The sequence below is a fragment of the Hemitrygon akajei genome, chromosome 4, assembly GCF_048418815.1.
Source record: "Hemitrygon akajei chromosome 4, sHemAka1.3, whole genome shotgun sequence".
Taxonomy (NCBI): domain Eukaryota; kingdom Metazoa; phylum Chordata; class Chondrichthyes; order Myliobatiformes; family Dasyatidae; genus Hemitrygon; species Hemitrygon akajei.
The window spans coordinates 132,419,522-132,432,950 of NC_133127.1; the positions used below are offsets into that span (position 1 = coordinate 132,419,522).

The following is a 13,429-nucleotide window of genomic DNA, read 5'->3' on the forward strand; positions in this document are numbered from 1 at the left end:
TACTGTTTTTTAACCTCTCCCTGCTTCAATCTCTTGCTGCAAAAAATCCATTACAACCTTGGTACTTAAGAAAAACAAGATAACTTGATAAACAAGTCTATGGTAGGTGCTATTTCCCTGGTCCAACACTCATCTCTGGAGCATCTCAACAATAAAGTCACCTATATCAGATGATTGACTGCAGCTTCACCTTCAATACTGCAATTCCAAGCAAGCTCATCTCCAAACTCTGGAGCCTGTTAGTCAATGCCTCCATCTGCAGCTAGATCCTCAACTTACTGACCAACAGGCTGCAATCAGTCAGGATAGGCTGCAACACCTTTGCCACGATTACACTCACGACTGGTGTTCCAACAAGGTTGCTTCCTCAGTTTCCAATTCTACTCACCGTACCCTCATGACTGTCTGCTTTAACTTTATCTACAACAAGGGTTCCCAACCTGGGGTCCATGATCACCTTGCTGAATGGTATTGGTCCACGGCATGAAAAAGGGCAGGGATCCATGATCTACAAGTTTGTGGATGATAACCCCGTGGTTGGCTATTTCTCAAATAACATTGTGTCAGAGTATAGGAAGGAGATAGAGAGCTTAGAAACATGGTGTTATGACAGCAACCATTCCCTCAATGTCAAAAAAACAAAAAAGGATGGTCTCAAACAAGAGAAAATCTGCAGATGCAAGAAATCAAAATAATACACACAGAACACTGGAGAACTCAGCCGGCCAGGCAGCACCGATGGAAAAAGAGTAAGCAGCTGACATTTCGGTCCTGATGGAGGGTCCTGGCCTGAAACGTTGACTGTTTACTCTTTTCCATGGATGCTGCCTGGCCTGCTGAGTTCCTCCAGCATTTTGTATGTGTCACTGAAAAAAGGATGACCATTAACTTTAGGGATGGGGCATTGGACATGTCCATGTCTACATCAACAGTGCTGAGGTTGACAGATGCAACTTCTAGGGAGTGAACATCACCAATAGCCTATCCTGGTCCAGCCACAAAAACCCCGCAGCCAAGAAAGTTCACTACACCTCTAATTCCTCAGGAGGCTACAGAAGATTAACAATGTCCCCATGGACCATTACCAAAGCACCATAAACATTACCCTATCTGGATGATACATTACCCTATCTGGATGATACATTACCCTATCTGGATGATGAACAGCTTGGTGTGCCAACTGCTCTGCACGTGACCACAAGAGACCACAGTGAACTTGTACATAGATCAGCACATCACCGAAATTAGCCTCCCCTCCAGGGAATCTGTCTACACTCCTCACTGCCTCAGTGAAGCAGCCAGCATAATCAAAGACCCCACTCACCCTGCTCGCTCTCCCTTTCCCCCTCTGCCATTGGGCAGAAGATACAGAGGCTGAAAGCATCTGCCACCAGGCTTAAGGACAGCTTCTACCCACTGACGTAAGACTATTAAATGGTTGCCTAGTTTGACAAGATGAACTCTATCTCATTATGGTTTTGCCTTTTATTGTTAACCTGCTCTGCACTTTTTCTGTAGCTGTTACGCTTTATTCTGCATTATTATTGTTTTACCTTGTTCTACCTCAATGAACTGTGTAATGATTTGATCGACGTTTCAGGCCGAGACCTTTCTTCAAGACTGGAAAGCAAGAAGAGAAGTCAGAGCAAGAAGATGGGAGGAGGGGAGGAAGAAGTACAAGGTGGCAGGTGATAGGAGAAACTGGGGGGGGAGGTGAAGTAAAGAGTCGGGAAGTTGATTGTGAAAGAGATAAAGGGCTGGAGGAGGGGAAATCTGACAGAAGAGTGTGGAAGACCATGGAAGAAAGGGAAGGGGGATATAGTGTCTGCTAAATCAGTCATAAGAAGCTTTTAAATGTATTTTAATTGTATTGTTAATTGATTTATTATTGTCATATGTAGACAAGTACACAAATGACCCTGGCTGCCTTTTAATCCTGATCTGCAGCAGAGGACATGCATATCATTTAACTGAGAATGCAACACAACAAAATACACCAAAAATATCGAGCTGCTAGTAAAATAACACACGCTAGAGATTCTGCAGACACTGGAAATCCAGAGCAACACCGACAAAATGCTGGAGCAGCTCAACAGATTAGACAGCGTCTGTGGAAAGAAATAAAGAGGCAGTGTTTCAGGAAGAGACCCATCATCAGGACCTAGTAAAATAACTCAGAGTGCAATTCTTGGGGCTCCTTTGGGAGGTTTAATAGCTGGTGACGTGGTACAAAGGGATGAAGGAAGGATACATGTGGATGAATGTGGTGTTCAGAAGTTAGGCCACAGCAGCTACAACGGAGTAATCGGTTAGTTCCATCCTTTCTGATATTGCTGTGGCCTTGTTTCTATTTAGTATAATATGCATTTTTAATTACTAAATAAAGCAATAAAATGCTATTCCCTTTTTCAGTTCCTTTGCTGTTCCCAGGATGCAGCATTCCTTTCCAGGACATCTGAGATGTTTTCCTTCTTCAGAGAACAGGGTTTCCCTTCCTCCACTATTGATGCTCTCCTTCCGTTTCCCAAATACCCCATCTTCCTGCTGCCTTAACAGTGATAGAGTTCCTCTTGTCCTACCTCCCACCCCATCAGCCTCCACATCCCCTGCAATTTCCGTCATCTCCAAAGGGGTCCTACCACTAAGCACATCTTCATCGCCCCACCCTCTGCTCCCTCTGCATTTCCCTTGTCCATTCACCCTTCCCCACTAATCTCTCTCCTGGCACTTACCCTTGCAAGCATCCTAAATGGTACAACTACCTGTAAGCCTCTCCCCTCACCTCCATTCCGTCCTTCCAGGTGGCAGTTGATGACTCTTTTTCTTTATATATTTAGATGACGGTTAAACATATTGCTCCGGGGGGGGGGGGGGGGGTTGATTCCTAATGGTTTTTTTCCCCCTCTTTTTTTGTAGTTAGTGGGGTTTTTTTCTTAGTTAGACTAGGTTCTTTTTTTTCCTTTTTTCCCCTATATATAAATTTTTTTCCCATTTTTTATATATTACGATCAGCTTTGTTTTTCTTCAGCTCTATTAATTGTATACATATTAATTTGTTGAAGTTTTGTATCATTCTATAGCTGTAGAAGATTATGTACCAATAAAATGATTCTAAAAATGAAAATGAGGTACCACTTCACCTGTGAACCTGTCTGGTCATCTATTGTATCTGGCGCTCCTCATGTGGCTTCCTCTACATTGGTGAGACCTGTCATAAACTGGGGGGCAGCTTTGTTGACAACTTATGCTCCATCTGCCAAAAGCAGAATTTCCCGTTGCCAAACATTTTAATTCCACTTCCCATTCCCATTCTGACATGTCGGTCCATGGTTTCCCCTTGTGCCGAGATGAGGCCACTCTTAGGGTGGAGCAACAATACCTTATATCCCATCTGGGTAGTCCAACCTGATGGCATGAATATTGATTTGTCCTTCGGGTAATTTTTTCCTTGTCCCTCCCCTTTTCTTCTATTCCTCACTCTGGCTTCTTATCTCTTTTGAACTGCCTATCACTTCCCCCGTGTTCCTTCCTCCTTCCCTTTCTCCAATGGTCCACTCTCCTCTCTTATCAGATTCCTTCTCCTCCAGCCCTTCACCTTTCCTACCCACCTGGACTCACCTATCACCTTCCAGTGAGCCTCCTTCCCCTCCCCCGACCATTTTATTCGGGCACCTTCCCCCTTCCTTTTCAGTCCTGAAGAAGGGCCTCAGCCTGAAACGTCGACTGTTTATTCATTTCCATAGATACAGCCTGATCTGCTGAGTTCCTCCAGCATTTTGTGTGTATTGCATTAAATACAACAATCAGTAACACTCTATATTGAGTTCCCATAACTATTAATTTTTTGCTGTCTCTGAATTTGGAGTCATTTTGAACTCATGATTGTTAGAAACCTGATCATAAGCACTAGGGCAAAAAAAAGTAAACAAATTAAATTGGTTCATTATTGTCACATTTACCAAGGTACAGTGAAACTTTGTTTTGCATGCCACATACAAATCATTTCAACACATCATTACATTGAGGCAGCAGTACAAGGGAAAAGCAATAACATATAGTGTTGAAATTACAGAGAAAATGCAGCGCAGGCAGTCGATAAGCCATGAATGAGGTCAATGGTGAGGTCAAGAGGTCTGTTCAATAGACATCGAAGGTAACTTTGCTGTTTGAATATCTGGTTGTGATCAACTTGTAGAAAAGTAACACAGTTAAAAAAAGTCAAATTGTAAATTTTCATGGGTGTGTAATATCACAAACCAAACTGGTGTAATATGTAAAAAGTCTTAACTTACACTACAGCAGACAGGTTTATTAACATACTTTATTGCTTTCCTTGTTCCTGTCCACGTGCTTATTCTGCAGCCTTCGTAACTCTTCATCCTTTCTGCCGAGCTCATCCTTCTGCTGATTACAATGTCTTTGTAATAAATCAAGCCTACAACAAAATAATGCACATTTTCAATTCCATGTGATCTTAAGAAATAGTTTTATTTTTATGGAAATTAGAAAGATTTTGATCCTAACCTAAACATTTCTTCTTGAATGTGAGCTTAACATTATTGTAAGAGAAACTTACCTTCTATCCATGTAAATGTTGTCAATGAGCTTATTCAATAACTTCAGATAACTTTTCTTAATAATAAAAACATGACTTCAAACTTTAAAGAAATCATTGTATTAATTATTACAATCATTTTTTTTCAGTTGATTACAAAAATTTGCAAGGTTTGTCAAGAAATTTCTGGCTTTATTTTGGATCAGTTAGTGCATGATCTCCAAGGTTGAGAAAAACCTTCAGTGTGGCATTGCAACGGTCATTAAGGCCAGCATTGGGCCTGTATCGTAAAAAATACAACCACGTTGCCAGCGTGATGTGTGGAATACATAACGTTAAATAAGAAAAGTTCACAGATGAATAAGATCTTTTGTGTCAAGGACTTAATTCATAGCTCAATCCATTAATAATTGCACTAAATTTATAAATGTTAGGAGAGTTCCAGATAAAGTCCAAGAAGAATTAGTTTTAAAAAAGGATATCTTAAAAGTTGTAACAGGAAAACAATGTGATTGAATATAACTGCAAATGTACTTTGGAAAATTCAGTCAAATGTAAGTGTAAGTTTTACAGATTCTGGTAGAATTTTAATTTGAAGCACACATAAGCCCTGTGTTATGGGGGTTGGGGGGATGCATTCCTAGAAACTATGAAGCCACATCACTTATTCAATAAACATGAGTTGAAAAAATACTTTGTGTTTCTTTATTTACTTTATTCCCCACACATAAAATTCTGTAAGAGTAAGTTTTATTCCGTATCTCAGATTTCTGGGTACTCTGTGAACTCTAGAAGTATGAATCTCCATTACCCAAATGGTCAACACGACCACCTGTATATTCACATTTACACCGGTATTTTGTACAATAGGATAAGTAGCCACAGGTCCCAATGAACTTTGAGATAATTAACTAGTTACTTATGAGCTTGATTCAGTTTTTCTTTTTTTCTTTTTAAATCTTTTTATTAATTTTAAACAAACATAAATAAAACATGAATACAGAGAGTTTGAGAGTACATAATTAATAGGTTAAGTATACATTCAGATAGATGATAATTCATATGTAATAACCTCCCAAACTCATAGTAATTGCGAAAAAAGGAGAAAATAAGAAAAAAAATCCCCAAAAAAGAAAAAAAAACCTAACCAACATGGGCCATTGCATTATGTCAAATATACACAATAGCGTCAATAACTCCATACCTTCATCCAAATAATTAAGGATAATAGAAGCAGGGTTTAGGAAAAGTCAGTTTAACTCATATGAAAATGTTGGATAAATGGTCTCCAAGTTTCTTCAAATTTAACTGAAGAATCAAAGACAACACTTCTAATTTTTTCTAAGCTCAAACAAGAGATAGTTTGAGAAAACCACTGAAATATAGTTGGAGGATTAATTTCTTTCCAGTTCAATAGGATAGATCTTCTAGCCATTAATGTAACAAATGCAATCATCCGTCGAGCTGAGGGGGATAAACAACTACGGTATTATCCACCATTGGTAAACTGAAAATTGCAGTAATAGGATACGGTTGCAATCTGATATTCAGAACTGTTGAAATAATACTGAAAATATCTTTCCAATAATTTTGCAAACAAGGGCAAGACCAAAACATGTGGGTCAATGAAGCAACTTCAGAATGACATCTGTCACAGGTTGGATTAACATAAGAATAAAATCGAGCAAGTTTATCCTTGGACATGTGAGCCCTATGTACAACCTTAAATTGTATTAGGGCATGTTTAGCACAAATAGAAGAAGAGTTGACTAATTGTAAAATTTTCTCCCACTACTCAGTGGGTATAAGACAATGAAGTTCTTTTTCCCATTCCTTCTTAATTTTTTCTGATACTTCTGGTTGTATTTTCATGATCATATTATAAATGGTAGCTACTAAACCCTTCTGGCAAGGATTCAGAGCTAAAAAAATTTCCGTAATGTCCATTGGACATAATTTCGGAAAAGACTGTAACATATTATTCAAGAAATTTCTAACTTGCAAATATCTAGAAAAATGAGTTTTAGGTAAATTATATTTATTAGATAGCTGTTCAAAGGACATAAAACTATTATCTAAAAATAGATCACGAAAACATGTTATACCTTTTGTTTTCCATAATACAAAGGCTTGATCCATAAAAGAGGGCCGAAAAAAAAAGTTAGATGTAATAGGGCTTGATAAGATAAACTTATTCAAGCCAAAAAATTTACGAAATTGAAACCATATTCGCAATGTATGTTTAACTATAGGATTAGTTATTTGTTTATTCAATTTAGATAAAGAAAAAGGAAGTGAAGATCCTAAAAATGAAAACAATGAAAAGTCTTGTACAGATTTACATTCCAAATTTACCCATTGTGGGCAAGATGCTATAATCGATTCTTGTGTCCAAAATATTAAATATTGAATATTAACTGCCCAATAGTAAAATCTCAGGTTTGGCAAAGCCAAACCACCCTCCTTCTTAGGCTTCCGTAAATATTTTTTGCTTAGTTTAGGATTTTTATTCTGCCACACATACGAAGATATTTTAGAGTCAATAATATCAAAAAAAGTTTTAGGAATAAAAATTGGTAATGCTTGGAATAAATATAAAATTTTGGGAAACACAATCATCTTAATAGCATTAATTCGACCAACCAGTGACAAAGATAATGGGGACCACCTGGTAACAAGTTGCTTAATTTGGTCAATTAAAGGTAAAAAATTAACTTTAAATAAATCCTTATGTTTCTTGGTAATTTTAATACCCAAATAAGTAAAATGATCTGTGACAACTTTAAATGGTAAGTGTTTATAAATTGGAACTTGCATATTTAATGGAAATAATTCACACTTATTAAAATTCAGTTTGTAACCAGAAAAGCTACTAAACTGAGCAAGCAAGGACAAAATAGCAGGAATAGATCTCTCAGGGTCAGATATGTATAGTAACAAATCATCAGCATATAATGATAACTTATAAGTCCTTTCCCCATGGGTAATACCCAAAATATTAGGTGATTCACGAATGGCAATAGCTAAAGGTTCCAAAACAATGTCAAATAGTAAAGGACTTAAAGGACAGCCTTGCCTCGTACCACGGAATAACTGAAAAAAAAGATCTTTGATTATTGGTAAAAACCGAAGCCAAAGGTTTATAATATAGTAACTTAATCCATGATATAAATTTAGAACTAAAATTAAAATGCTGCAACGTATTAAATAAATATGGCCATTCAACTCTGTCAAACGCTTTTTCAGCATCTAAAGAAATGACACATTCTGGTATTTTGGATGAAGGAGTATAAATAATATTAATTAATTTTCTGATATTAAAAGATGAATAACGATTTTTAATAAATCCAGTCTGATCTTCAGAGATAATTCAAGGTAATATATTTTCTAATCTAGTGGCCAAAATTTTACTAAAAATCTTAAAGTCCGTATTCAGCAAGGATATAGGATGCACATTCAGTGGGGTCTTTATCTTTTTTAAGAATTAAAGAAATAGAGGCATCATAAAAAGATTGTGGCAATTTACCTACAGTTAACACATCTTTAAAAATTTTACAAAGCCAAGGAGAGAGTATAGAGGAAGAAGATTTAAAAAATTCTGCAGTATAACCATCCGGACTAGGGGCTTTACCTGAATTCATTGAAAAAATAGCCTCTTTTATTTCGGTTTCCGTAATAGGTGCGTCTAGAAGTACACTGTCTTCTGTTGTTAATTTTGGGATATTCAATTTTCTTAAAAATTCATCCATTATAGAAGAATCCTCAACAAATTCTGATTGATATAAAGAATTATAAAAATCTTGAAAGGCTTTATTTATCTCTTTATGATCAATCGTCAAAGCGCCATCTTGTTTACGAATCTTAGTAATTTGTCGTTTAACCGAAGCAGTTTTCAATTGATTAGCCAATAATTTGCCAGATTTATCTCCATGTACATAAAACTGGGTTCTAGATTTAATTAACTGATTTTCAATCAAAGAGGATATTAACAAACTATGTTCCATTTGAAGTTCAACTCTTTCTTTATAAAGTTCTTTGCTGGGGGTCACTGAATAAATCTTATCAATTGCTTTAATTTTATCAACCAATGTTAATATTTCAGAATTAGTTTGTTTCCTAACTCCAGCAGAGTATGAAATAGATTCAGTTTTTGAGCGAGATTTAGATAGTAATATCATGCAAACTAGTCATTGGTAAGGTTTTCTTGACAGGATGATTGAAATGTAAAAACACCCTTCAATCAGAGTATCACTCCCTGTTTTTTTACATTATTTTTAGTTCCCTTTCCTTGGAACTATAAATGCAATAATAGACAATAGACAATAGACAATAGGTGCAGAAGTAGACCATTCGGCCCTTCGAGCCTGCACCGCCATTCTGAGATCATGGCTGATCATCTACTATCAATACCCGGTTCCTGCCTTGTCCCCATATCCCTTGATTCCCCTATCCACCAGAGAGGAGAAGAAATGTGATCTGAGTGGCTTTGACCATGGAGTGATTGCTGGTGTCTGATGGGGTGGTTTGAGTATCTCTGAAACTGATCTCCTGGGATTTTCACGCACAAGTCTCTAGGGCTTACAGAGAATAGCGCATAAGCGAGAAAAAACATCCAGTGAGAGGTAGGTCTGTGGGCAAAAACACCTTGTGAGTGAGGGAGGTCAGAGGGGAACGGCCAGACTGGTTCAAGCTGACAGGAAGGTGACAGTAACTCAAATATCCAAATATTACAACAGTGGTGGGCGGAAGAGCAAACCCTGTTTGCCTCCATCCTTCTACCATCCATCATCAAGCACTTAACTGTGTTGGAAACTTGTATTGAATCCAAATGCCAATATTCTAATTTGTCATTTGATGGCCCAGGATGAACCCTTGGCATTCTTTCGGTGAGAGTCAACCAACCTGAAAACAACCAATTTATTATTATTTGGTGTTTTTTTTTTCCGTTAACCTTTCCTCTATTCATGCCAATACTGCCTTTGATGTTTTAAGCTTTTCTAGAACACCGTATAAACTGCTATTGAAAAAAAAGTCTAGTGGTTGCTCAAGAAACTCTGCTGGAGCCATTAGCAAGATTTTCCTCTCACAAAAGCTCTACCCAATCATGATACAATTTTAAAATATGCTATTACCATATTCTGAAAGATGAATCCAAAATCTTATCTCTCTCCCTGACTTTGTAATTGACAATGCTACAGTTACTTCTTCTAGTCTCTGGAGCTATTTCACAATCAGTAGAACTTTGGGAGATCATCTATAATGCATCTTCTATCTGTGCAAATACCACCTTCAAAGCCCCTTTATCTGTGCATTATCACCTTCAGAGCCCCTCTATCTGTGCAGATACCACCTTTAGAGCCCTGGGATGCAAGTATCTAGTCCTTATCCAGCAATTTCTTCTTGGTGATAATTATTACTATTTCTCACTGTAATTAGAATCTTGGCCACATTTCTGCCACATTCACTGAGTCTTCTGCAGTGAAGATGTAAAACTTCAACTGTTCTTTGCTGAATTATAATTCAATTATAATTTTCTCATCACGGTCTCTGTGGAACCCATATTCATTTTTGTTAATCTCTTTTAACATGGTTGTAAAGGCTCTAATTTCATAATTTTCCTTCTAATTTATCCTTCAAGCAATATTTTTAATTATTCAATCCTACATCTTTCTTAAACATCCTCCAACTTGTGGTGACATCCTAACACATTTCTCTTCATGTGATATAATCTCTACCTCCTGAGCTGGCATGTTTGAATTCTCTGTCTCGTGTAGTTTTTATTACTCACCAGAATGTATATTTGTTGATAATTTGAAACTTTTCTCTAATTGCTTGTTAGGAGCCAAACATTTTAGACTAATCTCCTGTTCCTCAATCAAAGGACAAATAATGGAAAATTTTAATTGGATTGCTGACAGCAGAGCTGCAAAAGGTTGGATCTACTGTGCATTAACTAAGGCTGTTCTTGTTACAGGAGAAATACAGCTTTTTAATTAATTAACCAACAGCACTGCAAAAATTAATTGTTCATATGAATTATTAATTATGCACCATACAAAATTGATGGCATCAACATATCCACTAAATTACAAAATACAATTATCCCTGAAACTCAACAGAAATATAATTCCTTAAAAACCATTGTTTATGTGAAGAAATTATATGACTGGTGTCTGTATTTCTGAAAGTTACAGCAAGTAACTTAGGCAGGCATAGCATGGTAGCAAATCTGATCCAATAGTTTGCCATCAGAATAATTAGGTTAAAACTCTCCCTTGACAAAAATTTTCTCATAAGGAGTAAGCAAATAAGTTTACCTAGAGTTAACATGGATCTATTTTTATTACACATCTGGTTTCTCACAAACTGTTTCAAGTTATATAAGTTCATCAATCAGTTTGTTACATATAACCAGCTGGCAAAGCAATTCTTTACCAAGAGCCCGCGTTACTGGAATCCCAAAAGGACAGTGAGTCAAACACTGCATTCACATGCTGCCCACCAGGTACTGGTTAATTTTTCAACACTTGTGGCCACCAGCAGCAATTCATGCAGATCTGTGGCAGTCTTTATGCTTTTATTTCAAGATTTCTGGGTGGTAGGCTGGCTGCGGGGCAACACTCTCACAAACAGGCTTATGCTTTAAAAATTAATGGATGACAGCAGTTGCTGCTCTGAGTCACATGATCATTTATTATCTTGAATTCTGAACCCATCTGAGAGGGAAGAGGTAAACTGTATATAATTGTAGGAAACTCTCCCCTATAGCAGAGAATGCAGAAGCGTGGTAAATGTGTCAGCACTCGAACGCGACTTAATGTGGTTCCGTACAGGCTTGTGCTCCCCACAATTCTTCTCGCTAAAGTCCGATTGTTAGAAAGTAAACTGGATTACCTGCTCCTGCATTTGAACCAGTGGGAGATGAGGGACTGTTGCACAATCATCTTGACAGAAACCTGGCTTCAGGACACCACTCCAGACTCGGCCATCCAGCTAGAAGGTCTAAACCCCTTTCAGGTAAGACCCGCAGGGGAGGTCTGTGTGTCTGCATCAATAAGAACTGGCGTGTGTATGTCTTGGTAGAAATGGCCCACTGCTCAAGGCAGATAGAGTTTTTAATGGTGAAGTGCAGGACCTTCTACTTACTGAGGGAGTTCACTGCTATGGTGGTTGTTACTGTTTACGTCTCCCCCATGCCAGTGCCATGAACGCACAGGAGCTCTACGATGCCATCTGCAACCTCGAAGCCACTCACCCTGATGGTTTCTTCATTGTTACTGGTGACTTCAATCTTGCCAACTTAAGAACAGTCCTGCCAAAGTTCTACCAGCATGTCAACTTCTCAACCAGAGGAGAGAAGGCATTAGGCTTGTTTTATACTAATGTCCGTGGAGCCTACAAGGCTGCCCCCACCCTCATCCCGGATACTCAGACCACATGTCCATTTTGCTAAGTCCTGGTTAAATGAGTCAATCCAGTTCACTGGGAGATCAGGACCTGGCCAGAAGATGCTACCTCATTGCCGCGGGACAGTTTCAAAAGCATATTCACAGAAGCAGCTACTTACAGTCACCACATCAACATTGATGAACATGCGGGATCAGTAAACAGCTACATAGGAAAACGCATAGAGGACAATACCGTAGAGGACAACTCTACACTGTCAGGGCAAACCAGAAGATATGGTTGACTGCAGAAGTCCATGCATTGCTTGGGGATCAGGACACTGCCTTCAGATTGGATATAGGATGACTCTAAGGTCAGTGAGTGCTGTGTTGTCACGTGCCATCAGGAAGGCAAAGCCAGAGTACTCACAGAAAATTCACAGGCATTTTTGTGGCACCAGACTGAAGGATGACCTCACTGAAACATACAGAATTTTCAAGGAGTCCAAAAGAGTAGATCCAGAAAAGGAATTTCCCATGGTTGATGCGACCAGAACCATAGGTAGTGAACCTTTGCGATTCTCAACCAGGCATCTTCTGCCTCCGAGAGGAGACGTGTTTGACAAACCTACCTCCAGTAAACTTGATCAATTAAAAAAGGCACAGACAAGAATGAACCTGATCTGGAAACTCATTAAAGCACTGTTAGGGTGAATGGCCAAACAGTCTCCACCGCACACTGACTGTTATCAACACTGCTGCAAACTGCTGCTTTGTATTCTTGTTCCCAATTGTCTCAGATGGATCATGGATATGCAGCTAAATGATCCCAGGCTGACAAGGATAGAAACCCTTAAGACTACCTGCTGAACGGCTCCGAACTTCAAATCGTATCACCATACATGTCATGTACAGAAATTTCAATATCCCCCACAAGATGGAAAAAGTCATGAACAACATCAGTCTCTCAATTCACAAAATGTGGCAAGCCACCACAAGTTTAAAATTACATGGACTTTCCAGGAAACGGCTGCCAATAATCATACCACCCACATAAACCCATTATCCAAGTTGCCCAAATAGTGGGAAGCATCTAATGCAAAGAACAAGTCCCTCATCAGTAATCCCACAGAAGAGGTAATTGGGTTTGGAATTAATGGCTTTGTGGTAAATTTTGAGGATGAAATGAAGATAGGTGGAGGGGTAGGTAGTGCTGAGGAAGCAATGGGCAAAGAAGTGGCAGATTGAATACAACGTTGGGAAATGTGTAATAGTGTATTTTGGTAAAAGGAACAATAGAGCAGACTATTATCAAAATGGGGAGAAGGTTCAAACATCAGAGGTGCAGAAGGACTTAGGAATCCTCATTCAAGACTCCCAGAAGGTTAACTTACAGGTTGAGACTGTGGTAAAGAAGGCAAATGCAATGTTGGCATTTATTTCAAGGGTAATAGAATATAAAAGCGAGGAGATAATGCTGAGCCTTTAT

The 13,429-nt window shown here is 38.3% G+C and overlaps 1 protein-coding gene across 1 annotated transcript in view; it reads right to left on the reverse strand.

Moving 5' to 3' along the window:
• Nucleotides 1-13,429, reverse strand: part of LOC140726020 (centrosomal protein of 63 kDa-like) — an 85,881-nt gene that overhangs the window by 20,198 nt on the left and 52,254 nt on the right. Inside the window, exon 10 of the mRNA XM_073041918.1 lies at nucleotides 4,321-4,435. Within this exon, the coding sequence (XP_072898019.1) occupies nucleotides 4,321-4,435 (115 nt within the window). The remainder of the gene's footprint in view (nucleotides 1-4,320; nucleotides 4,436-13,429) is intronic.